Raw genomic sequence first — 25,912 nt, 5'->3', positions numbered from 1 at the left:
CGCCATCATCACCCTCACGATCGTCGTCAATATCCCCATCGCTGTCATCACCAATATCATCAGCGCCACCATCAGGAGACAGAGGCGGAGAGTCAGAGAGCTTTAAGAACAGCTTCATGTCAAGTTCCTCACTCATTACCAGCTTCTGGGGCTGGTGGTCAGCAGCGATTTGCCTGTCAAGGGGCAGGGGCTGCCTAAGGGCGTGGTGTGCTACCGTGTGCAGCTAATACCTTCCCTAGATTGCACGTTTAGAGTTTATGTCCGGTCCGTGTACTAGTCGCCAGCTATTAAGCACCTACTGTATGCTAAGAGCTTTGCATGTATTATCTCCAGTTCTGCCAGGAAATCCAGAAGATGTCTCATACCAGTTGTTGCTGGTCCTGGCTAGAGGAGATGAGCAGCTGGCTTCCCAGCTTAGTTTGCAGGACGGTGCCGTTGACAAGATCTTCGTAAAAAAAGACGCTGACATTGGTGAGGTGGTGCTCAATGTCCCGCCCAGACAGCGTCTGAGAGGAAAGGAGAAACACGAGAATGGTCTGTAGAAGTCAAGCAATTTTGTCTTTAATAATAAGGACGACCCAGGAAAAAGAAATCGCTTCTCATGGCCTTGGTTTTCCGCCTCCGTGTGGAGGTAAGGAACGTCAGGTTTTTCTCAGGCTTCTGCTCGTCTGGGCCCTCGGCCAGAGGCTCACACCTGGCTAGGCTGTGGCACCGAATGTCATGTTCCCGAAGACTGGGTCTTGAGTGGGTAACAGGGGGCTGAGCTACACTCCTCTCAGCCCTTGGGTGGGCCGGGGCTGGGGGCCGGGGGGGGGGGAGCTGTCAGAGCCTGCCGCCGGCCACCTGTGTGGAGCTGTCAATCCCTCGGTGACGTGTTGGACGTTAGTGTGGCAGACTGGTGACATCAGCGACTCTGGTTTTTCCCCCTCCTGCATTCTTGCCCTTCGCCTTGGAACTCTGAGTGCTCCCCGCCCTGACTTTGGGCTCAGCCACATGATCCGTCCGGGCCAGGGGCACGTCAGCCAACGTGACCGAGGAGGGGCTTGGAAAGCGCTGGCAGGACTGGGCTCACTCCTGATTACTGCTTCCTGCCAGCACCACCAGGACATGCCCGGGCTGGTCTGCTGGAGGACAGGTGGCCCGTGGGGCAGAGGCCCAGGCAGGTCGGCCTCGGTCAGCCGACAGCCAGGCCATCACAGACACGCGAACGTGCCTGGCCGAGACCAGACCCGCCAGTTGACCCGCGGACGTGTGAGCTATGTAAATGTGCGGCCACTGAGTTTTGGGGTGACTTGTGGTGATAGATACTGATACTGTCTAGAAGTACTTGTCTAGGCACAGACACCAGGCACCGCCTCACCTCGTTTTCCCCCAGCCCGCCGTTCTGTGGCACAAAGAGGGTGCTGCGGATCGATAGGTCAGTCAGGTGTTTCAGAAATGCCCGGCCTCTGGCCGAGCTGTTGGAATAGGCCAGCACTTCCTGGGGAGAGGAAAGAGCAATCAGTCCTGGTGTGCAGGGTTGTGGGGCACCACCCATCCCGGACCCTTCCTGACGTTGGCCCCCGCTCAGGCTGCGTTTCTTCTGACTGCCTCTCCGGAGAGCCTTAGGGGCACTTTTTCTTTCCTCAGTGAATCCTATGGGCCTAAGTCACAGCCACATCAGAAATAAATAAGTTTATTCATTTATTTTGAGTGGGGTTGAAGCAGAGAGAGAGGGAGACAGAATCCCAAGCAGGCTTCATACTGTCAGTGCAGAGCCCGATGTGGGGCTCAAACCCACAAACCGCGAGATCATGACCTGAGCCGAAATCAAGAGATGGAAGTTCAACCTGCTGTGGCAGCCAGGCGCCCCCACAGACCATTCTTAACATGGCCACCTGTGCAGTCCTTTGACACATGAGGTCGAATCTTATTGAAACCTTGCAATGGTCTGCATTTCACTCAGAGGAAAAGCCAAAGGCCTTACAATGGCCCAGGAGGCCCAACCCATCTGGACCCTGTTGCGGGGCCCCGCTGGCCTCTCTTTCCCTCTGCTCCAGCCACACTGGCTTCCTTGCTTTTCTTCAGACTTGTGCAGCACACTCTTGCCTTTCATCCTTTGCCCGGTTGTTCCTTCTGCCTGGAATGTTCTTGCCTCAGATCTGCGTGGCTAACTCCCTTTCTTCCATTCACTCTTTCCTCAAATGCCATCTTCCAACCGAGGCCTTCCCTTATCACTCAGCAAAATGGGCACCCACAATATTTATAATCACCTTCTAGTATTCAATACTATTTACTTATTCTGTTTACTGTTTACTTTGTGTGTCTGTTTTGTTCACTGATATATCGCAAGCACGTGGTAAGCAGTCGCAAATACTTGCTGAAACATTATAAGAACTACCTAGTACAACTTTGCCATTGTGTTGACAGGGCTACTGAAGCCCAGAGAAGTTACGGACACACAGCCAGTGGGTTTTGTTCTGACACTGTTTTCTCTGAAATGTTGGCACAAGCCAAGCCCCTGCACCGCAGAAACATGAGTTTGAGTGTTTGTCTTTGGTGTGTTTATGGTAATCCTGAATGTCAGAACCGTTAGATAGATACTGTTTGGTCTATGGATAATGACTCACCGTTTTGGAGCTCTTGGTTTAACTTCTGTCCTGATCCTATAAGCCCTATACTTATGCCCAGTCCCCTCTCCTTGGCTGTGCCCTTGACCTTGGGAAGCCTCAGTTTCTTCATCTACAAAATGGGGATAATAGCAGAAGTGACCTCACGAGGTCGCGTGAGAATTTATTCGTACTAACAAGTGTTTAGCGAGCACCTGCTATATGCCAGCCACAAGGCAGAGAAACTCCTTTCCCATAGGGGGCTCACATTCTGTGTGGACTGAGTTATAAGTGCTCTGAAAGGGTTCATACATGCACAATGCAAAGTAAATTCTCAAGAATGTTAGCTATTCTTGTTCTTTTTCTTAGCTTTGTTCTTTGATCAGTCAGCACCAAATCCTTCTCCAACTGGAGCTTTCTCTTCATTAGCCTAACTTGTAGAATACTGAAGTGACTGTAAGTGCAACGCTAAGTGCGAGTTGAGAGTTGACTCCGCGTTGGTAATTTGGCTCACTGTCTGATCACCAGGTAGGCCCCACCAACTGTGCCCTGCCCTGTCTGCGAAGACAACAGAGTGTCTCACTCCTGCAGATCAGACTCTTAAGCTGCTCTGGATGCAAAAAGAGACCATGCCAGCTAGCCCAGTGTGGCAGTTTCCACGTGCTGGCCACAGTCTAAGTGCGTTACAAATACTAACTCATTGATGAGGCTGGTGCTATCATCCTCTCCATTTCCTCCATCCTGAGGAAACTGAGGCCCAGAGAGGAAAGTAACTTGTTGAAGGTGGTGCAAGTAAGTGGCAAACCCAAGCTTCAAATTCTGGCAATGTGGTCCACTGCCCGTGGTCTTAACCATGACCGAGAGCCTTTGGCTTCTTTCAAGGACTTGCCTCTGTACTAACTGCCTTCCTCCCCTGAGGCAACCCAAGCAGACACGGTACGTACCCTCAGGAAGTTTGTCAGCGAGGGGAAGGACATCAGGACCTGCAACAGATTCCCACTGCACGAGAAGCCATCTCCCACGTAGCCAACCTTACAGGTGCAATTCACATCTGGAGGGCAGGGGTACACAGGGTCCCATTCCGGTGAGGCAGGGGCCGCGGCGGCTCCAGCTCACCCTTGGGGATTGGCTGGCCAGGCTGAGGGTTGCTCAGTGGCTACGTGGCCAGAATCGGAAGTGTAGCTGGGGTGGTTACCTTTCATCCGATAGCAGAAGACGTCCCACGTTTCACTCTTGTTGTTTCTTTGTCCATAGTCTATAATTCCAACGACACCGGAGCCACAGTTCTGGGAGGAATAGGCTGTGGGGTAAGCAACCCGCCCGCTCTCCAGCCAGCCTGCAGAACACAGGTGGTACTTGGCCTGTGGGGGACACACGCGGCGGTGATCAGTGGGTCAGCTACAGTTGAGTGTTTGGTGTGAGGTCCTCTGCCGCATGTCTGATTCTCCCATCGGACTGTAAACTCCATGGAGCCAGGGTGATGGCTCATTTTGTCTATTGTACCCCTGTGCCTGGAACACAGTAGGTTCTCATTAAATTGTTCTTGATCAATTCATTGAATGGATGAAAGCAGTACTCTTTTTTTCTTAGAGGGACCCACATCCTTCACACTCATTTCTCTTCTGTCCGTTCTTGAATTAAGATTTCCTATCAGTCATCTCCTACCTGGTTGTATCCGAGAGCTGGGGCAACCCCCTCTTATGACCTTCACAGCCCCTCCAGACATTTCGGAGAAACTCGGCTGTTTTGTGGGTTCGGGGAGATCGTCGGCCTGTGGTTATTGATCTCTTTCTGGTTTTTAGCTGTGACACATGCGCTCCCAGTCTGTGCTTCTGCCTTGGTGGATGAATGTCATGGCAGAGAACAGACGTCTGGAGTAAGGGCTGCATCTGAGTACCGGGTCTGCCACCTCTTGGCTGGCTGACTCCAGGCACATTACTTAACCTTTCAGAGTCTCGGTTGCCCTGTCTGTAAAATGGGAGGAGTGACACCTACCTCCAGGGATGCTGTATAGATGGATGGTATTGCCAACAAAGCACCTGCACAGCTCCTGCCACGTAGTACGTGCCCAGTGGACATGACACGTTGATAGTATTGCTCTAAGAGGACCCTGCATTCCCCTCCAAGAAGGCAACGGCCCAAGTCTCCCTCACGCTAAGAAGAGGCTGCACCCTGTCCCCTGTAGCCCCTGCCTGCATGGTGCCCACGAACTGGGGACCACCTTCTGAGCGTAGGAGAGCTGGTTGTAGGTTGCCATGGTCGCGGCTTCGTTGGCACAGGCCTCTTTGGCTTTGTCAAAGGTCAACTTATACTGGCCCAGTGGGGAGCGTAGATGGAACACTCCAACGGTGGCGTCTAGAGAGGAAAAGAGAGGAATTGTCCAGGTCAGCCGCCTGGTGGACAGGACTTCCAGCAAAGAGCTCTCAAAGCCGAAGGCCAGCCATATCCCACAGCCACTCCCCTTCCAGGGATGTCGAAACACAGCATTTAAAGTATCTATCTCTTTTCTGCAAACTGGTGCAGCCACTCTGGAAAACAGTATGGAAGTTCCTCCAAAAATTAAAATATGAACTACCCTATGACCCAGCAATTGCACTACTAAGTATTTATCCAAAGGATACAAAATGCTGACTCGAAGGGGCATGTGCACCCCGATGTTTATAGCAGCTCTATCAACGATAGCCTAATTATAAAAATAGCACATGTTATTGTAGAAATTTGGGCAATACAGAAAAGTAAGAAAAGAAATAAACAAAAATCACCTATAATCTTACCCCCTAAAAATAATTTACTCCATGGCTAAATTTTGGTGTACTTCCCCTAAAGAATTTTTACTTTCTTTTGGTGACTTTTTATTTCGATATAATTTCATACTCTTCTAGTCTTTTTACCTCTGTGTTTACATGTCATATACATTACAAATGTGGTTGCATACTGCATATAGAGTTTTTAGAAGTCTTTTTTTATTTTTATTTTTTTTATTATTATTTTTTAAGTTTTTATTTATTTATTTTGAGAGAAAGAATGAGGAGAGGAGGGGTGGGGGGGGGCGGGCAGAGGATCCAAAGTGGGCTTTGTACTGACAGTAGAGAGCCCAAAGCAGGGCTTGAACTCACAGACTGTGAGATCATGACCTAAGGCAAAGTTGGAAGCTTAACCAACTGAGCCACCCAGGTGCTCCCAGAAATCTTTTTTTTAAAAACTTAACATTAAATCATGATGATTTCCCCATATTATAAATTTTCTTGGGCAACATGATTTCCCCCTCAATACTTAAAATTTAATAATTTCTGTGAACTTTACAGACATGAAAGTTTTTGCCAAGGACTCTATGTTTTTGATTGCCACTATGCCCTTAAAAAGGTTTTCTAGCCATTTCTCCCCTAAGATACCAAAAGATTTATCATGTTTACTGGCTGATATTTTAGCCAGACAAGGAATGCAGAGACCACAAATAGTTCAAGAACCAAGTCACATTTTTACACTGTCAAGTTCATTATCAAATGCCACAAAAAGGGCACTTTCTTCCCCCCAAAAAGAGCTGAGTTCAAGGTCTTCTTTGACTATAGCCTAGTAGCACGATCCACAAGGCTATATGATCCTGTCAGCCTTGGGTCTGAAATGCAAGCACTTAACAGCATAACAGCTTGGGTAAGGATGGATAACCTTGTCTTCTAACTAACAGTTATTCTTAATTCTTAACAGTGCATTTGAGTGGACGTGTAACAGTATATTTGATCATCCTTTAGTGTTAGATATATGTTATTTATAATCTTTTATGATGTGAAATAATGCTGAGATGGTACGTTTATCTTTATTCCCTCCTTAGTTTGTTTCTGGAGGATGAGTTCCCTGAAATGGAGCTACCGAGTCTCAGCATGAATTTAAAACAGTTTTTTTTAGCTTTTTTGTTAAGTTTATATTTATTTATTTTGAGGCAGGGGGAGGGGCAGAGAGAGAGGGAGAGAGAGAGAGAATCCCAAGCAGGCTCCGTGCTGTCAGCTCAGAGCCCAGCGTGGGGCTCAAACTCATGAACCGTGAGAGCACGACCTGAGATGAAATCAAGAGCAGGACGCTTAACCGACAGAGCCACCCAGGCGCCGTAGAGCATGAATTATTTTAAGGCTCTCAGCACACACTGTCACATTGGTTGCCGCAAAGGCTGCACTGGTCTGCCCTCCTCTGACCCGGGAGAATGGGCATGTCCTCCTGAGTGTGGGATGGCTCTGTAACTGTGCCACAGGGAAAGCTGGGGCCTTAGCCCAGTGCCATCCTGTCTTGCTAAGGGTAACTGCTCAGCTACAACAGAAGGTGGGTCCAATATGATACCTGGTCACTTAGTAACACTGCCAACATTTTCTTGGCATTCATGAGCCAGCAGAAGAGAAGAGCCCCCCTGGAGAAGATGGATGAACTGAATAAGTTTCCACCTGTGACTGAGCCGTGGAACAGGCAGGGCTGGCCGAATGGATCGTGTCCTCCAGAAACAAGCCAAGCACCTTCTAGACTTCCTACTTCTTGAGGCAAATGACCCACAGATCAACGTCCCGGTTCCAGCTGCTCGTTTTGGCCCCCATCCTAAACAGCAATTGCCTGTAGAATCTCTCTGCTTGGCAGTTTTACCTTGAACACAGAATGTCCCCAACGGAGCTTCCAAACTTTGTGCCATGTTCCCTCCCATCTGCTTTAACCCAACCACCATTGGGTTTGCTCTCTCGAGATCGAAGCCTTACGTGACTGACTTGTCTGCACTCTCTATGCCCACTGCGTGCCTGAGCTCACCCCTCTTCCCAGGCAAGACCCTGTTACCTTGAGGTCATTGCCTTGACAACTTTCAAGTCTCTGCCACAGTCCCAGGCCTCTATTAAGCTTCTCTGAAGACTCCCTCTCTCATCTTACCTAGAGATCTCTCCCATCCCTGACTATTCTTTGAAATATTGTGGTAAATATACATAACAACGTACTTTTTTGACCATTTTAAGTGTGTAATTCAGTGGTATTAAGTAGATCTACAATGTCATGCAATCATCGCCACTATCCATTTCTAGAATGTCTCCATCATTCCAACCAGAAACTCGGTCTGCATTAAATAATGACTCTCCACCCTCCTCCCTGCAGCCCCTCGTAACCTCTATTCTACTTTGTCTCTATGAATTTGCCCATTATAAATACCTTATATATGTCCACAATATTTATCCTGTTGTGTCTCGTTTATTTCACATGGCATAATGTTTTCAACTTTCATTCATATCACAGCACATGCCGAAATTTCCTTCTGGATAATATCCCACTGTATGAATAGGCTACAGTGTGTTTATCCGTTCATTTGCCGATGGTCACTAAGGTTATGTCCATTTTTCGGGGAACATGGGAGTACAAACACCTGTTCGAGTCCCTGCTCTCAATTTTCCTCTATTCTTGCTCTCTCACTGCGGTATCCGTATGAGATAAACTGCTGTCTGCTGTTTTATTACTTGTCTTTCCTTGTCTTATTAATTTAAAAAATGTCCTCAGCTACATGGGCAATCTCCTTGCAAGGAGACAATATCATATATCCTATGTATTTCGGTTGCTTACACTTCTTCTATCTCATCCTCAAAAGGGATTTGAGGTGTCTTAGGATTTGATACATGTTTATGGACCACAGGCTTGTGTCCCACCCCTCGCCGTAAATTCATAGGTTGAAATCCTAACTCCCAATATGTTGATGTTAGGAGGTGGGGCCATTGGGAGGCAATTAAGTCGTGAGGGTAAAGCTCTTTTGTGTGGGATTAGTATATATATGTGTGTGTGTGTGTGTGTGTGTGTGTGTGTGTGTGTGTGTGTGTGTGTTTAAAGTAATCTCTATGCCCAACATGGGGCTTAAACTCATGACCCTCAGATCAAGAGTCACATGCCCTCCTGACTGAGCCAGCCAGGCATCCTGGACTAGTGCCCTTATAAAAGGGACCCCAGAGAGCTTCCTTAGCCTTTATGCTGCATAAGGACACAAGAAGATAGCAGTCTGCAACCCAGAAGAGAGCCCTCCCTAGAACCTGACCATGCCGGCACCCTATTCTTGGACTTCCAGCCTCCAGAACTGTAAGAAATACATCTCTGTTGTTTATAAGCCATCCAGTCCATGGAACTTTGATGTAGCAGCCCGAATGCACTAAGACAGTACATAACGGGTGTTAAATCAGTAATTATTATTGAGCTATGGAAAAACTGCTTCACTAAAATGACCGTGTCTGTGAAACAAACCCAACCCAGTCAGAGACCTCCCATAAATCCTGATCGGCCAGAGCACATAACACCCGAGTTGCTTTCTGAACCACTGAAACCCTCCCTGCGCTGGCTCAGAATTACGTGTGTGGCTGGGTCCTTTGTGGATTTCCTCTGCTAGGTTTAAAGATGCCCTGTTGTCTGAACCTCTACACTTCCTACTTGGCTTTTTTACTTGACTGCGTGTGGTGATTCTTACATTACACCTGTGGGCTTATTACAAGCCATTCAAATCATCCTTGGAAGAGAATGCCGTAAATGCCAATCGATGTGTATTATCAAAACAACTGCTAAGAAATTGTATCTTCGTGTGGCAGGGGCTTCCTCTCTGTTGTTAAACCCTAAACTATGCTCCTTAGATTCAATTCCAATCGATGGTTGCTAAGCAACTTGGGGAAAGGGCGCATCAGGAAAAGTCAGGACGGATGACCTTTGCGCTCCATCCAGGTTCTAAGGCTCAGGGTCCAGATATGAGTTTATTCTACTCTTCTGCTACGGAAGCTGGCTACCTCCTTGGGCACTGGGTCCTGGGCAATGCCTGGGCTGTTTGGCCGTGGTTTTTCATTGTGTTCCCCTTTGCTTTTGCACAAGTCCCTTCCCCAAGCCTGACAGAGACTACGGTGCTTTGAGGGGTGCCTGGGAGGCTCAGTCAGTTAAGCGTATGACTCTTGATCTCACGGTTTGTGAGTTCGAGCCCCACGTCGGGCTCTGCACTGAGGGCACGGAGCCCGCTTGGGATTCTGTCTCTCCTTCTGGCTGCCCCTCCCCCACCAGTGCGCTCGCTCTCCAACAAATAAACATTGAAAACCTTCCCCGAGCCTGACAGAGACCAGGGCGCTTTGGGCCAGCAACCCCGGCCGCACTGACCTTGGAAGTGGAGGTCGGTGCAGCTGGCAGCGGCATGGCACAGCCCGTTGTCCTGCAAACAGCGGTCCACCGGCAGCCGCTCCGGCTCGCAGTCCAGCCCGTCTCCCACGTAATGACTCTTGCACTCACACCTGTGCTTGCCCTGTGGGGACAGCGGAAAAGATGAGAAGCCCCTCCTCTAGGACCCCGGGACCCCTCCACGCTCTGCGGGCCACCATCCGGCACAGGAGACGCTCAGCAGCACCAGGAAAATGCCTCTCCTGTCCAGCGGGAACAAAGTAACGGCCACATCTCATGTCCGCACAGGCTCATGAGGAAATGTCATAGCTGAAATGTCACCTCCTCCGAGAGAGCGTCCCTGGCGCATTAAATAAAGCAGCTGTCCCAGCCCTCTCTAGCACACCGGCCCAGTTTATGTGCTTCCCCACTCTTGGTGCTTTCTGAAAGTATCTCGTGCATTTGTCTCTGCACTGGGCATGACCCCCTCCCTCCACCCCTGCATAAGCTTTTTCTTGCTATGTCCCGGCACCTGCGACGGCAGACAGTAAGTGCCTGGTGACCACTTGCTGAATCAATGAATGATCTCATTTAATCCCCACGACAATTCTGTGAGGGCTGTATTATTATTAGGCTCACTTAGCAAATGAGGAAACTGACACTCGGGGAAAGTAAGTAGCCAGCCCCGGGCCACAGAGTGTTAAGTCTGGGAGCTAAGGCTCAGGGAGGGACTCCAAGTTCAATAATGGACTTTATTGTCCACCATCTTCTCTTGCCAATGGATAAACAGGGCACCAGGGCACGGATTCCACTCTCCATATACATTTAAATTTATTTATTTATTTTGTGTGCAGGGGGAAGGACAAAGAGAGAGAGAGAGAGAGAATTCTAAGCAGGCTCTGCTCTGACACAGTGCAGAATCCAATGTGGGCCTCGAACTCACAAACTGTGGGATCATGACCTGAGCTGAAATCAAGAGTCAGACGCCCAACCGGCTGAGCCACCCAGGCGCCCCCGATTCCACTCTAAAAAGCCTTGGGTGAGGGCGTAAACCTACACTTTTCCTGCCACTTCTCACCAACATTTTTTGTTTTAATAAACTTTTAATTTTGGATAGTTTTAAATTTATAGAAAAGTTGCAAAGATAGCAGAAAGAGTTGCCATACACTCTTCACTAGGTTCCCCTACCTTGCCTTCTTAGATAACCATAGCACATTGGTCAAAACTAAGAAGTTAACAGTGGCACATTACTATTAACTAAACAATAGGCTTTATGTGGATTTCACCAGTTTCCCCCTAATGTCCTCTTTCTGCTTAGAATGCCACTTTGCATTTAGCCTGCAGACCTAGCAACACACGCACTGAGGTGGGAAGGAAGTTGAGGAAGAGGCCGAATATTAAGTGAGGTGAAGCCAGGCTGAACAAGGTGCAGAAGGGCTCCCATCCTGGGGGCGGGGGGTGGGGAGGGACGAGAGACTCACCGGGCCGGTCATCTTGCAGGTGGCATGCTCATGACACCCTCCGTTGAGGCCGTCGGCGCAGGGGTCTATCTCTATGCAGCTGCGGCCGTCCCCCTTGTAGCCCTTCTGACAGCTGCAGGAGACCCTCGTGCCCTTCTGGGAACACTTGGCGACCTTGGCACAGCCCCCGTTGTTCTGTTTGCAAAAATCCACAACTGCAGGAGCAGAGGGGAGACAGCTCATTTAAGCACTGTCTGTGCAAGGTGGGCTTCAGATGGGGGCATGGGCAGCCCTGGGATCAGTGGCGTTGGGACGTAAATGGTCCCCGACATATTGGGGCCTTCTTTCCCCATGCCCAGTGGCCTCTGTGCTAGCCTTTGCAAACACTGGTATCCCATGGCTGATACTCTCATAGACCAGGCCTGATGATATCCGTCTACCTCTGGCCCCTTTGTCATATACCTCTAGGCTCCATTTTGGTAGTAGTTTTAACGTTAGGACAGTTGTGTGTGTGTGTGTGTGTGTGTGTGTGTGTGTGTGTGTATGCGTGTGCAGAGTTAGTGTACTCTTGAGTACTTTGTGAGATGGGCATCATTACCCCCGTTCTACAGATGAACAAACTGAAACACAGAGAATTTAACTGATCTGACAAAGGCAAAACAGTGGTAACATGGTAGGGCTGGGATTTAAACCCAGGTTGGTCTGGCCCCAAAGTCCATGCATTCCCCACTGTGTTGTGCTACCCGTTAGGGCCTTTGTTTTCACCATCTCCCAAATTTCAACCCAATACTAGATTTAAGGGGTAGCTGGAAAGCCATCTGATTTCTCTTGCCTGGCTTTTTGCCTGGAGTCGTGGCAGCCACTTGAGACTTTGAAAGAATAAACATGAGGACAAAAGGCCTTCTCCGAGGATAGCAGAGTAGAAAGACTGAACCTGGGTCTTTGGTGCCATTGTTGAGGGACCCGCTTCCTGGCTGCCTTGTAGCAGACTACAAAATAGCAGGTATAGCAAGAGCTCATTTCTGTAAAGCAAGTATATCTATTTGAATATTTACTCATGAAAGAAGTTAGAAAGTACATGGGGCTGACACTAATAGGTTTCTCCCCATGTCTATTGTCTCCTTTTTCTACAGCAATGGAGTTTTAGCTGGGCTCATGGCTGCCCAACTGAAGACTACATTTCCCAGGCTCCTTTGCAGCTAGGTCTGACGGATGATGAGGTTCCAGCCAATGCTATGGGAATAGACAAAATTTTTAGCAACTTCTAGGTGCATCCTTAAAGGGAAAGAAGTTTGCCTCCTTCCTCTCCTTCTCCATCCTGCTGCCTGGGATGTGCTGATGGTACTGACCCTCTCAGGCCAGGCAAGTGAACGATGGCAGAGCAATAAGATAGAAGGAGTCGGGCTCCCAGATGTCCTTTCAGACCTACGTTAGCTCTGGATGCCTCCACTCAAACTATTATATGAGATAAAAATAAACATCTAAACATCTGCCTCGTGTATACCACTGTTCCTTTGGGTCTCCGTGTGGATGGAGCTGTATCTTAACTACTAAATACAGACATTGCCAAGTTCAGAGTGGTTCTCTCCAAGTAATGAGTGTAATTACTAAAAAAAAAATTTTTTTTGAAATTTGAGGGGTGGGGTAGGGGCAGAGAGAGAAGGAGACACAGAATCCAAAGCAGGCTCCAGGCTCTGAGCTGTCAGCATGGAACCCGACACAGGGCACACATCCACAAATCATGAGATCATGACCTGAGCCAAAGTCAGAAGCTTAACCACCTGAGCCACACACGCAGGCGCCCCAGTAAATGTTTTTTGGTTTTTTTTTAGTATTGTAATGTAATTTCTGAATTTTTTTAAAAGTCCAGATATGTGGAGTTACAAAAACACTGTAAAGTAAAGTACCTCACTTTGAGTCTGTGCAGCAATTTCAAAACAGTGACCTGGGAGGTCGGCAGGTCAGGCATGAGTAAACTCACTAAGGAAACTGAGTCGTAGAGAGGGTAGGTATGGGCGAAATGGCCCAGGCAGGAGTGGAAGGGTCAGGAGGAAGTCTGGGCACTCAGACCACGTCCCGCTCCGCTCCCGCACTGCCCTGCTGTTTCGCACGTGCGGACAGGACTCACCTGTGCATGTTATTCCGTCCCCTTCGTAGCTCAGGTTACACTCACACGTGTTGTTCTCCTTGCAGGTGGCATCAGCTGAACAAGGAGGCGTGCACACTGGGGGCAAAACTGTAAACAAAGGGGTCCCTGTTCATCACGTGCCTGTGGCGGGAAGACGTGGGACCCTCTAAGACTCGCTCTCCAGCCTGTCACTGAGTTTCAAAAGTGCCCCCTCACAGTGGGAGCACAGGGTGATTTGCAAAGGTTCCTCCCAGCCTGCGGATTCTGAGACTCCAGAATTGCTCCTTAATATTAAGACATTAACCCTGAAATGTTACTCAGACTAAAATGTAATATGTCACCTTTATGGGCAACCAGTTAAAGCTTTATACCTCAACAAGGATGAATTTGGCAGAGTAGCTCTTTGGCCCTAAGGGCACAGGGTTCCAGAAGGAGATGGTTAAATCAGAGGAGAAATTCCATGGCTTTCTGAGGGCACCACTAGGCTTGGGAGAAGTCCAGAGCTTTGGTGCGTGAATAGGACTGCAGTGTCAACAGGTAGCAGGAAGCCATGGGGTGGTCAGGGGAGGGGGGAAGGTGGAGGAAGCTGAGCTAGGGGATTCTGGAACCTCAGGTTGCTTAAACCCATAGGAAGAACTTAGTTGTGCCCTTCTGCCCCCTGCGATTCACAGTGGAGGATTCACCCTTCACATCTCGGGCCTTCAACCAGAACACAGGGCTCTGGGTGGACGGGAGGACCTTCCACCAGAACACAGGGCTCAGAATGGACTGGAGGCTGCAGAACACTGGGCTGCTCATGATCCCAAGGGAGCATGATTACAAGGGGCCACAATCCTAAGGACCATGATCCTGAGAGGCCATGATCCCAAGGAGCCATGATCCTAAGGACCATGATCCTGAGGGACCACAGTCCTAAGGACCATGATCCCGAGAGGCCATGATCCTGAGGGGCCATGATCCCGAGGGACCACGATCCTAAGGACCATGATCCTGAGGGACCACAATCCTAAGGACCATGATCCTGAGGGACCACAGTCCTAAGGACCATGATCCTGAGAGGCCATGATCCCAAGGAGCCATGATCCTAAGGACCATGATCCTGAGGGACCACGGTCCTAAGGACCATGATCCTGAGAGGCCATGATCCCAAGGGGCCACGATCCTAAGGACCACGATCCTGAGGGACCACAATCCTAAGGACCATGATCCTGAGGGACCACGGTCCTAAGAATCATGATCCCGAGAGGCCATGATCCCAAGGAGCCATGATCCTAAGGACCATGATCCTGAGGGACCACAGTCCTAAGGACCATGATCCTGAGGGACCACAGTCCTAAGGACCATGATCCCAAGGGGCCACGATCCTAAGGACCACGATCCTGAGGGACACAGTCCTAGGGACCATGATCCTGAGGGACCACAGTCCTAAGGACCATGATCCCAAGAGGCCATGATCCCAAGGGGCCATGATCCTGAGGGACCACTCCTGCCCAGTCCTATATCATTTGCTCGAGGTGGGCCCTTCCATGGTTGCAAAGGACTGCATGCTGGTTTCGTGGGTTTGAGTTAAATCTATTCACCCAGTTTTCCTGCAAGTCCCCAAACCTCCTGAGGCCCAGGGCCACATATCCAAATTATCTTCTCCTTGTGGAAAGGGAAACACCTGCTCTGTTGTTTTTTTCAGATGTCACTCAGACCCCCAACGTCAGTTGGATGCTCTCAGAGGGGCCGCTGCAGCACATACTCCCATGACAGACCTGTCTGAGTGTCGCAGAAGCGCCCCGTCCACCCCGTTTCGCACAGGCACTGCCCGGAGCCCGCGGTGCCATCGTCACACTGTCCGTGGTCTGAGCAGCCACAGGCTGTAAAGCAAATTGGAACGTGGTCAGTAATCAGTGATCAGGCATTGAAATCCAATCGGCCAGCTCTCTGACCACCCGTTGGCTGTGCTGTTCATGTGGGGGGCACCATTCCTTCAAACGCTGCACAAATAATATATTCGGTGGCTATCATGGGACAGACATGACTCGGCAATGAGGTTACAGTGAGAAACAGAAGACATAAGGTTCCTGTTCTCAGGGGCTTACAGTCCAGGAGTAACTGGCTTTGAACATGTAATTACAAACACGGTGAGTGTTATAAGCACAGAAGTAGAGGGTGTCATGGGGTTTGTAACTGAAGACAAGGGGGAGAGAACCTCATCGGGGGCCTCCTAACAGAGAAACCCCATTTGACAGTGAGGTCCTCAAGGTATGGATCCGTTCTTCCACTTTTTGCCACCTTGATGGAGGACGATCACCCCAGCCCAAGGCACCACCGGCTGCCACCTAGACCGTTGCATTCAGTTCCCTGGTGTCGGCCCTGCTTCTGCTCTTGCTCTCCTACAGCATATTCTCAGGGCAGCGGAAGCAACACTTCCAATGTGCTCATGAATCCCTTCCCCTCACCGCTCCCTCCACCACTCACAGTCCTTCACTTAGAAGAGATGTTGTCTATTCTAAGGGCTGTCTCTGGCCGAGAAGCTCTTATGTTACCTGGCCGCTGGTGACCTTCAGATTTCATTTTTTCCTTCCTCTCTTTCTCTTCTTTGCCCACTTTGCTCAGCCACCCTGGCTTCTTTGCTGTTCCTTTCATGCCAAGCCCACTTCTGCCTCAGGACCTTTGCGTTTGTTCATTTCTCTTCTAGGAAATCCATTCCTCTAGTCTGCACCATACCATACAGCAGCCCTTGCCACAAGCGGCTATTTAAATTTAAACTAATTAGGGGCGCCTGGGTGGCGCAGTCGGTTAAGCGTCCGACTTCAGCCAGGTCACGATCTCGCGGTCCGTGAGTTCGAGCCCCGCGTCAGGCTCTGGGCTGATGGCTCGGAGCCTGGAGCCTGTTTCCGATTCTGTGTCTCCCTCTCTCTCTGCCCCTCCCCCGTTCATGCTCTGTCTCTCTCTGTCCCCCAAAAAATAAATAAATAAACGTTGAAAAAAAAATTAAAAAAAAAATAAATTTAAACTAATTAAAATAAAAAAAAAAAATCAGTTCCTTAGTCACACATTTTGAGCGCTCAGTGGCCACACGTAGCTACTAGCTTCCATTCCTGATAATAGAGCTATAGAACATTTCCAGCATGACGGAAAATTCCTTTGGACTGGGCTGTTGTTGGATGTCCCTACACCGGCCCCTCACCTCTTTGAGGTTTCTTCTCAAATATCCCTGGTGTGAGATGTCTTTTAAAACAGTGCCTCCTTTCCTTCTCCATCCCCATCACCTGCTTCTTTTTCTATCTTTATAACTATCTTTGTTTCTGCAGTTTTAATCTGTTTCCTCCCTTTGTACGTTCCTTGAGAGCCGGAATTTGGCCCCCTTCCAACACCACTGCATCCCTACAACTTAGGACAATTCCAGGCTTCTGAGAAAGTCACTTGGCCTCTTTGTGCCTCAGTTTCCTCATCTGGGAAGTAGGGATCATAACAGTACTACCACAAAGGGTAGTTGTGAGGATTAAGCAGTAAAACACACCTGCCTTTGTGCGTAGGAGGTGCTCTAGAAACATTAGCTACCAATATTAATAAGGACTCTAAATTCATGTTAGTTGAATGAATGAATGAATGTTGTTCAGCCACAGCTTGTCCTGATGGCTGCAGGGATGTGGATTTCACTTCTAGAGGTGAGGCTCTTTCCATGGATGGAAACCGGGAGACATCCAGGGAGGGAAAAGCACGTGAAGGCAGGCAGATGGGGGGTGGGTGGACGGGGAGAGAGGGGAAGAGGGATGTTTCTGGGCCAGGCAGGTGGCGTGGACGGACAGGGAACACAGCGGCCGAACAACAGGCAGGGGGAGTGGGAGCCACGAACGTACGCTGACAGTCAGGCCCGAATCTCCCGGGCAGGCACAGCTCACACGCCGTCCCGTTGAAGCCGGTGTGGCATTTACACTCTCCTAGGCCCGAGTACTGATCGAGGCAGACCCCCCGGTTATTACAAGGGGCATCCGCTCCTCCAGGGCAGGCTGGAAGAAATGAAACGGCAGTGACTCGACAGCCTCCCCAGGCCCAGAACTGCTCGGCACCTTAGTAAATGTGCTGCTGACCTGCCCTCAGCTGCGGGGCTGATATCCACTGGCCCAGGAAGACCGTGGCCCCGGGGACTCACCCACATAGTGTCACGGGTATTTAGGGCAAGCCAGTGGCCTCTGGAACATGAATTTAAGTGTATCTGATAGAATTCTACCGAGGCAGAGCGATATGCTGAACCAGGCACTGTATTTAGGGGTTAGGAGCCCTGGATTTGAGTAGATCTGGGCTGAATTTGTCTGAGCTTCAGTTCTCTTAGCTCCAGATGGTGATGATGGTGACGACACGGTGCCCACTTGATCTGTATCACATTGTGACTGAAGATCAAATAAGTTACTGTAACCGAGAGTGCTTTAAAAAACATAAGGCACCGAACAAGTGGAAGGCGTGACACTGGTTTTTGTGAAAAGCGCACACTTAAGTGATGGAGTGTGGACAGACACTGGGTGATTGCGTGTACACCCTGCCCAGGATTTTCTCAACCGGACCACAGTGAATGGAGTATCCAAGGTGGTTGAAACCATGGCTTCGGGAGACACTCTGTGGGACCTTGGGCTTGCTGCTTATCCTCTCTCTGCCTCTATTTTCTCATCTGTAAAATGGAGATAATGATGGTATCTACTCTTAGAGGTCATTGCCAGGTTTAAATCTTTTTTTTTTAATGTTTATTTATTTATTTTGGGAGAGAGAGTGTGAGCAGTGGACAGGCAGAGAGAGGAGAGAGAGAGAGAGAGAGAGAGAGAGAGAATCCTAAGCAGGCTCTGACAGCACAGAGCCTCATGGGGGGCTTGATCTCACGGTTCAAGAGATCCTGAACCGAAATCAAGTGTTGGACGCTGAACTGACTAAGCCACCCCAGGCGCCCCTTGTCACCAGGTTTAAGTGTATTGCCATATATGGGAAGTAGCACTCAATAAATGTGCTTAATTAAAACAATGTGTGGCAGATGGGAAGGGCTTTTTGTTATTCAGCTATTGTTGATGTATAACTGGCTAGAAGTTCTGTCTATGTAGAGATTTCAGGATGGGCCAAAGTGTTCTTTGACAAGGAGCCCTTTCCTGGCAAGGTAAGAGAGGGAGGTTCACCCCATAACAGGGAATAATGGCATCCGAAACATCATGGTCACACAGCACAGCACTGTGCCAAGGTAGAATTCTCCTCGATGCATTTAAACTCATGTGCTAATCAGTATCATGGACTAGCTTCAGAAATGAAATGTGCTGTTTCCAGCAGCCTGGAAAATGTCTTCTGCTAGAATGTGGAGCAAAAAAGTGCAACACAATGACAATCTACACACAGTAGAGTCTCAACTCTGTAAGAAACAGAATATGGCAAAAGGAAAAAGGAGAAGGAAAGCTACCCAGCTTTTTAGAATGACTGCTTTTGGATCTTTTCTTAGAGGAGGTATGAAGAGCCATGCATTCGACCCCGCCCCCGCAATGTCCATGCTTTCACAATGCCGCGCAGTGATGGGACAATCAGGATCCCGAGGTGGTAAGAGGCGCCCTCACCCTGACAGTCTCGCCCGAAGTAGCCCTTGCAGCACCTGGGGAGCCGAACCACCATGACGCACTGCTCCCGGCAGCCTTCCACGTACCCTCTCAAGGACAGGTAGTATCGACACTTCTGCTTCACTCCCTAGAGGAAGAAAGTGATCCAACCCTCAGCCTTCCACCGCCCAGACTTGGGCGCTTTGGCTCTAGTCCGCCCCCAGTGGAGGAACCTGGGTACTGCCCAAATTGAAAATGGGACTCAATGGCCCGAGCCCTTTACAAAGGAATTCTTTGCTTAGGGGGATAGATAGGCAGATGGGTGGGGGAGGGGACAGAGCTAGAGTCCACAGAAAGATTTCTCCCCAGGTTTAAGAGGAAGGACTTGTTGACCCTTAGAGCTGCAGAAGTTTGCGGTTTCTTGGAAAGAGAGTGGGGTAGAGGTAGCTTTCCATCATGCGTGGGGTCTGTGGCAAGGCTCCCAAATCATCAGCAGGGAAGGGATGAGTTACATTTTGTTTTGCGGGGGTGTTTTTGTTAGGGGTTTTACCAGTAGAGGAGAGAGAAATTGGCTTTGGAATAAGTGGGGAAAAAAAAAAAAAAAAGCAATATTTAGTGAGTGGTTACTATGTGCCAGGCTCTGTACCCACACTTAAAATTTTACTTTTCCTAATAACCACACACAGAATTGTTATTTGCTAAATTTATGGAGGCATAACCATATAGATTATGTAACTTGCCAAAGATTGCCCACTGAAATTGTATCCCATAGCCATGGACTCCAAATTTTCTTGGCTTAACCATTACTCTTGCATTGCTTTCTGGACTCTTATCCTAGCTTTGCTCCTTACTAGGTGTGTGGCCTTGGCCTAATTGCTTACCCTCTCTGAGATTCTTTTTTTTTCTTTTTTTCCCATATGTGGAGGTAGTAATAGCTTCCTATGAATGTTACAAGGAGGAATAGGGGTAATGGATAAATGAAGGGAACAACACAGAGCCAGGGACAGGAATAGCACTCAAAATGCAACTATTATTTTTATAACTATCATTATCTTGGAAAGTCCCTTCTAAGTCTACAATCCCATGATTTTTCTAGACAGTTCCTAGAAGGTAGGTACTGGGTTGAAAAGTTGCCTAGGCTAAGAATGTTCATCTCAGCTAGGCTAAGAATGCCTAGTTGCGAAAAGAATGTTGTAAATTACAGTTATACAACATACCCAGAGATGCACACACACGCACACTTACTCACGCCTCCCAGAAGATTGGGGTCTAATCATGGAACAAACATACTGCTCTCCAAACGTTGTCACTGCATTCGTAATTACCTTTGATTTACTCCACCTCGGGCAGCTGGGGGTATTGTCACAACTCCAACAATCTCCCTAGTATGTAAGAAAAGAAACGCTTAAACACCAAGAATATTGGTAAACACAAGGATATGCCCCTGGTTAATATTTTGACGGGTCGATGAAGAACTTAATCTTGATTAAGATTCTGGCTGTGGTCAAGAATGCAAAAGCAAACACACTGCCAGTTTGCCGTGGAGAATTCTGAAGGTCTGTCTTGGCCCTCGGCTCCTTGGCTTATTTCTTTGAGGTGAAAAGTTCCCTGCTAGACAGAGCTGGCCCAGGGCACTGCCATACAGGCATCTGGTAGACTGGCCCCAGGAGCATGCACACAAATACCACTTTCATTATAAACTAGATGTGATACTTTCGGCCAGTCACGCATTTCGATCCTTAGGTTTCTGATCTACAAAATAGAATGATTCTTGCTGTTTGATCTTCAGGGGATCGGGGACGGAAAATATTAACTGCAAAAATGTGTGCGAATATACTTTGGGAAGTTAGGAAGGCCACAACGCCTACAGCAGAAAGGGCAGCTGGGTTTTCATCGCCTACTTTGGTATCGGACTGGTGTCTGAATAATTTGGGATATTTATTGAATCCCTACAAGTTGCCAGGTACCAAAGCCAACCAGTCACAGACTTTGCCACATAGGACGCTTCACCTCTTTGAGACTCAGTTCCCAAATCTACATCATAGAGTTGTTACTAGCAACTCCTGTTATTGGATTATTTTAGGAGTAACATCAACCTTGAGCCAAATGGCTGGCTCAGATGTAGTACTCCATAAATGATACATGATGGATGAATGAGTGTAAAATCTTAAAATGCCTCCTACAACCAGGGCCCAGGATAGAGATTGAATCACCACTGTTAAAAGAATGAATAAAATAAATGGAGGTTGGCACAAAAATGGCAACTTCATATGGTTCAACCTAGGTTGAATAATAGAATATAGGTTGAACCATATGAAGTTGCCATTTTTTGTAGTCAGACCCTATAAATAGGGCAATTTTATATGGTCTCATCTGGCAGAATCGCAAAAAAAAAAAAAAAAAAAAAAAAAATGTTTGTTGAATGAATACGTGAATGACTGGATAGGCGGGTTTGACAATGAATAGCTTGTTGCAGAATAACTGGCACCCAGATGGTACCCCACAACTATTTCCTTAATGACAAGGGAATGGATGGATGGGTAGGGTGGTGGATAAATGGGAATGTGCAAGGCCTGGATAGAGCCACGTAGATGCCTATTGATTCTGACTCTCAAGAGCACCATCATTTGGCCCTCAGATCTCATGGGTCCTGGGCTCCCTTGAGGACCAACCCTCCGTGGTTTCATGGCAGAGTCCATGATAGATTATGAGGGCCGAACCCCAAGTGTCTCCTACTATAGCACTGATTTTAGGACTGACCGAAAAATTGTATGCGGCAAAAGTGTCACAGTGGCCCCCCAGGGTGGGATCAATCAGTAGACAGTCAATGCCGTAGGCCACACCCAGGTCAAACAAGAGTTCCCGTTGTACAATTCTGCATGTTTGGTCATTCAGGAAGAGCTCGCCCTGCGAGGGAGGGAGAAAGGGAGAAAGAGAGAACAGTCAACAATCTTTCTCAGACTTCTCTTCTACCTAGGTTATATCAAGTGGTCAGCACTTGCAAGGCTCAGAAAGAACTAAATATGTATGTGTGTGTGTGTGTGTGTGTGTGTGTGTGTGTGTGTGTGTGTGTATGCTATATATAAATATATATATATGGTATATATGCATATATGTGTCAAACACTCAGCATGTATTATATGCCGAGTAATATTCTGTGTGCTTTACCTGTGCAAATTCTTCTAATCCTCACAGCAACCCTAGAGTATCCCTGTTTACAGATGAGAAAAGCGAGGCAGCCAGAGGTTCAATAACTTGCCCAAGGTCAGACAGCCAGCAAGTGGTGGTGTGGGCGTTCCTACCTAAGCAGTCAGCCTCCGAGCCTACACTCTTGGCTACTCTGTAACACTGCCTCCACCAAAGTAGAAACAGGGGCAGCCAGGGTGTTGGGGTGGAGCAGGCATGACCTGCCTGTGGTTCAGGATAAACTTAGGTAACGTGGCCACTTTATGGGCAATAGTGCAGTTTGTTTTTACTTAGTGCCAGCTGCCAGCAAAGTGCGGGCACAACCTTTTTTTCAGAAGATACAAGCAATGGCTTTAGCTCTATAATGATGCCAATAACTTCTTTTTCCATGTACTGGGCATTGTCTAAATAGTGCTTTAGATACATTATTGGGCTTTGCTTGCAACAATTCCAGGGCTTTCTTCCTCAAGTTCACCCAGCTAGGAAATTGTTGAATATAGCTTCCCCATCCCCCTAAGGAAGAAAAATGCTTTTAGGTAGTTCTTTGGCAAGAAAAAAAAAAAAAAAAAAAGAGAGATAAATCTCAGCATCTACTGATGGGATGGACACAGCGTGATTCAGTGGAAAGAAGAGTGGAAAACTGTGATTAAATCTCCCCACTTCCACTTACGTACTGCGTGACTGTGAACAAGTTACCGAACTACTCTGAGGTTTGTTTTCACCAGGTCAATAGGATTAATGATTTCATCGCACAGGGTTGTTACAAAGATCACACTAAATGATACATTGCAAAATGCACTGAAAGCTATATTAGCACCCAGAATGAGCACTAGATATTCTTATTATACTTCTTTGATAGGTTGGTCATCAGATATAAACAGAATGTCGTATAGCCCTTCTAACAAGGCTCCTTGAAGGGAATCAACTCAGTTGGGGGCTGCATCCCTTTTGTCCTTCCTCCTTTGTGCTGCCTGGAGAGTGGACATGATGGTTAGAGCTCCAGCAGCCATGATGAACCTTGAGGTGACACTGAGGTTGGAAATGTGCTGCAGAGCAGAAAAACAGAAGGAGCTCCACCAATGAGCCATCATATTAGCTCTGGATTGGCTGCCTCCAGATTTCTCTTAAAAAAGACACAAGTCCTTAGGTATTTAAGTCACTGTCATGTTAGATTTCCCATTATATGCAGGATATAGGATGTAGCTAATATTATCCTATCACACCCATTCATTATGTGGAATTACAGGGAGGCAATATTGCTCAGAAACTAGCCAGGGAAGGGGAAAACTGCAAACTTTCTCTCTGTTGGCCGATCTAGGTAGATGGAACCCAGAGCTGGCTCCCCCTGCCAACAAGGGGCTAGAGGTGAGGCCACAGTGGGGCTGGGAAGGAAGGGAAAGGAATAACAGTATACTATCCTTGTCAAAACAAAACAAAAACAAACCAACCCAAAGCCACTCTCTGCCAGTGTAAGGGGGGGCCCCTAATACCTGCTACCAGGGCTTATGCTGGCCAGGATTTATCAGGTTTTTCACAGCTAAATACTTACTCTCAGGGTAAGACCCCCGAAGGCAGCCAGAGAAAAGGGCTTGCTGTCAATGGAGGAAAAAAACGAGTATTTTCTTGAAGAGGTAGTGGTTGGGGAAAGCTGTTAATACTCACAATGTCACGGCCAGTGCCGCATTTCACGCCCAGCTCAGAGCCTTGCAGGGTCGTCCAGGCAGCAGATCTGGGGAGATCCACCGCTAAAATCTGTAAGAGCGACAGTACCACATTAATACCCCAAATCTGGGCTGAAGGAGCACCCAGAGGAGCTTTGCCAACCAACCAAATCCGGCCACAGGTTTTTCCAGCTTTAAAATGACTGCCGATAGAATCAAAAGGAAGCATAATCATGGGCTGTCTAGAAGTTGGAAATTCTGTCTGTAGGGAAAGTGTCCCCCCGCTGGGCTAGCTTCAATCCCCCTTCCACGCCCCTTCCATGCTTGGGAGTCCAGGGCAGATGCTGTGTTGGTGCATGAAGCCAGTGACAGGTCAGGGAAATGGCATAGGGTGCTGTTAGGGGTTGAGCTGTGACCCCTCAAAAGTTTAGTTGAAGATACACTGACCCCCATTACCTCAGAATGTGACTTTACTTAGAAATAAGGTCATTGCACATATAATTAGTTAAGATGAGGCCACACTGGAGTAGAGTGGGCCCTTAATCCAGTATGACTGGTGTCCTCATAAGAAGAAAAGAGAAAAGGAGAGTTGTATGTGGACACAAAGACACAGGGAGAGGACAGCCATGTGACCAGAGGGGCAGAGCTTAGAGAAGTGCATCATCTACAAGCCAAGGAATGGCAAGGATTTCCGGCAACCACCGGAAACTAGGAGAGAAACATGGAACAGATTCTCCCTCAGAACCTCCAGAAGGAACAACCTTGTCAGCACCTTGATTTCAGACTTCCAGCCTCCAGAAGTCTGAGGGATACATTTCTGTTGTTCCAAGCCACCCAGTTTGTGGTTATTTGCTATGCAGCCCTAAGACGCTGATACAGGCCCCATGAATGAACCAAAGTTAGGGTGCTTGGCATTCTTGGATTAGGCAGACTCAGTCCTGGAGAGAGACATGGGTCCTGGTTGAGGACTCAGAGTGACAGGGTTTCAGCAGGAGCTACCATGTGGCTACAAGATCTTGCTTCCCCGGTCACGGTAGATCCGTTCAGGAGTGATCGCGTCTGGGGGAATCTGCCCTTTGCCTAGACACTGTGGAACTGGGGGAGAATGAGTTGGGAACTTGGGAACTGTTACCAACAGCCATTTTGCACGTGAACTGGGGCTGAGGAGAGTTGACCTGCAGCACGAGAGAGGAAACGATGCTCCTGGGTATTGATTCAAGTTGGAAAGGAAATCATGGGAGGTCGGAGAAACAGAACAGGCCTGGCGCACTGCGGGGGTCCATCAACCACGGGGCCAGTCGGAGGAGGACACCAGGGGCTGGGGGGGATGCCCAGGTGTCCTTCGCACCTCGGAGGTGGAGACACATTGACCATTCCTGGCTTTGATCCCCCTTGGGCACCCCTGCGCTCACGTCTGTGTGTTAACAGAGTACCTTGGCATCTCGGATCACGTGGAACTTCAGATACTCCTTCAGCTTGTCCTTGTTGTCTTGGTTGAACAGGAAATCCTGCTGCTCAGGGGGTAGGGCTTGCAGGGCTTGGTCGCTGGGCCAGAAGAGAGTGACTGGAGTGTGGATGGGGTCAGTGATGACGCTCAGCAAGCCCACGTCCTGAAACACAGGGAGTCGGGCGCATGCACGGCAAAGCCCAGCCACAAGGCACAGGATCCTTCTGAGGACCAAAGCCAGCCGGGGGCGGGGGGGGGGGCGGGCCCGTCGTGCCCGCCCCGGGGCTCCCCGGGACTCCAGCTGGTTCAAGGGTGACAGCCTGGCGCCCCAACCGTTCTGACCCTCATTTTCTCAGGGAGCAAAACAGAAAGTCAATTCTGGGCTTTTGTGAATAGAAAAATAACGTGTAACAAATATCTTTTTTTGATTTTTGCTACTGCTGCCCAAATATTTTAATTTCTGGAAGGTCCACTCAGCATTTCCCCATATTTCATTTAAAAAAGTGAAACTGGGGCGCCTGGGTGGCGCAGTCGGTTAAGCGTCCAACTTCAGCCAGGTCACGATCTCGCGGTCCGTGAGTTCGAGCCCCGCGTCAGGCTCTGGGCTGATGGCTCGGAGCCTGGAGCCTGTTTCCGATTCTGTGTCTCCCTGTCTCTCTGCCCCTCCCCCGTTCATGCTCTGTCTCTCTCTGTCCCAAAAAAAAAAAAAAAAAAAAAAAAGTGAAACTGACACAATATTGAGATATTCCTGTATGAGAT

General features: G+C 48.6%; 2 protein-coding genes across 4 annotated transcripts in view; one reads left to right on the top strand and one right to left on the bottom strand.

Moving 5' to 3' along the window:
* Window positions 1-13,680, top strand: part of NT5DC3 (5'-nucleotidase domain containing 3) — an 86,431-nt gene extending 72,751 nt beyond the window's left edge. Inside the window, exon 14 of the mRNA XM_045467015.1 lies at window positions 13,370-13,680. Coding sequence (XP_045322971.1) covers window positions 13,370-13,418 — 49 coding nt within the window. The 3' untranslated portion in view covers window positions 13,419-13,680. The remainder of the gene's footprint in view (window positions 1-13,369) is intronic.
* Window positions 1-25,912, bottom strand: part of STAB2 (stabilin 2) — a 166,693-nt gene that overhangs the window by 8,016 nt on the left and 132,765 nt on the right. For all 3 annotated transcript variants that reach the window (XM_045467010.1, XM_045467011.1, XM_045467012.1), the window contains 15 exons: window positions 25,140-25,316; window positions 23,708-23,797; window positions 21,620-21,766; window positions 20,185-20,241; window positions 18,881-19,007; window positions 17,156-17,305; window positions 15,062-15,166; window positions 13,305-13,412; window positions 11,198-11,391; window positions 9,720-9,861; window positions 4,810-4,943; window positions 3,784-3,949; window positions 3,533-3,639; window positions 1,361-1,480; window positions 366-506 (listed from right to left, as the gene is read on the bottom strand). In XM_045467010.1, coding sequence (XP_045322966.1) covers window positions 366-506; window positions 1,361-1,480; window positions 3,533-3,639; window positions 3,784-3,949; window positions 4,810-4,943; window positions 9,720-9,861; window positions 11,198-11,391; window positions 13,305-13,412; window positions 15,062-15,166; window positions 17,156-17,305; window positions 18,881-19,007; window positions 20,185-20,241; window positions 21,620-21,766; window positions 23,708-23,797; window positions 25,140-25,316 — 1,965 coding nt within the window. The remainder of the gene's footprint in view (window positions 1-365; window positions 507-1,360; window positions 1,481-3,532; window positions 3,640-3,783; window positions 3,950-4,809; window positions 4,944-9,719; window positions 9,862-11,197; window positions 11,392-13,304; window positions 13,413-15,061; window positions 15,167-17,155; window positions 17,306-18,880; window positions 19,008-20,184; window positions 20,242-21,619; window positions 21,767-23,707; window positions 23,798-25,139; window positions 25,317-25,912) is intronic.

Source organism: Leopardus geoffroyi, chromosome B4 (assembly GCF_018350155.1).
Source record: "Leopardus geoffroyi isolate Oge1 chromosome B4, O.geoffroyi_Oge1_pat1.0, whole genome shotgun sequence".
Lineage (NCBI taxonomy): Eukaryota > Metazoa > Chordata > Mammalia > Carnivora > Felidae > Leopardus > Leopardus geoffroyi.
The sequence above is the reverse complement of the archived record's forward strand: the minus strand, read 5'-3'. Positions and strand labels throughout refer to the sequence as shown.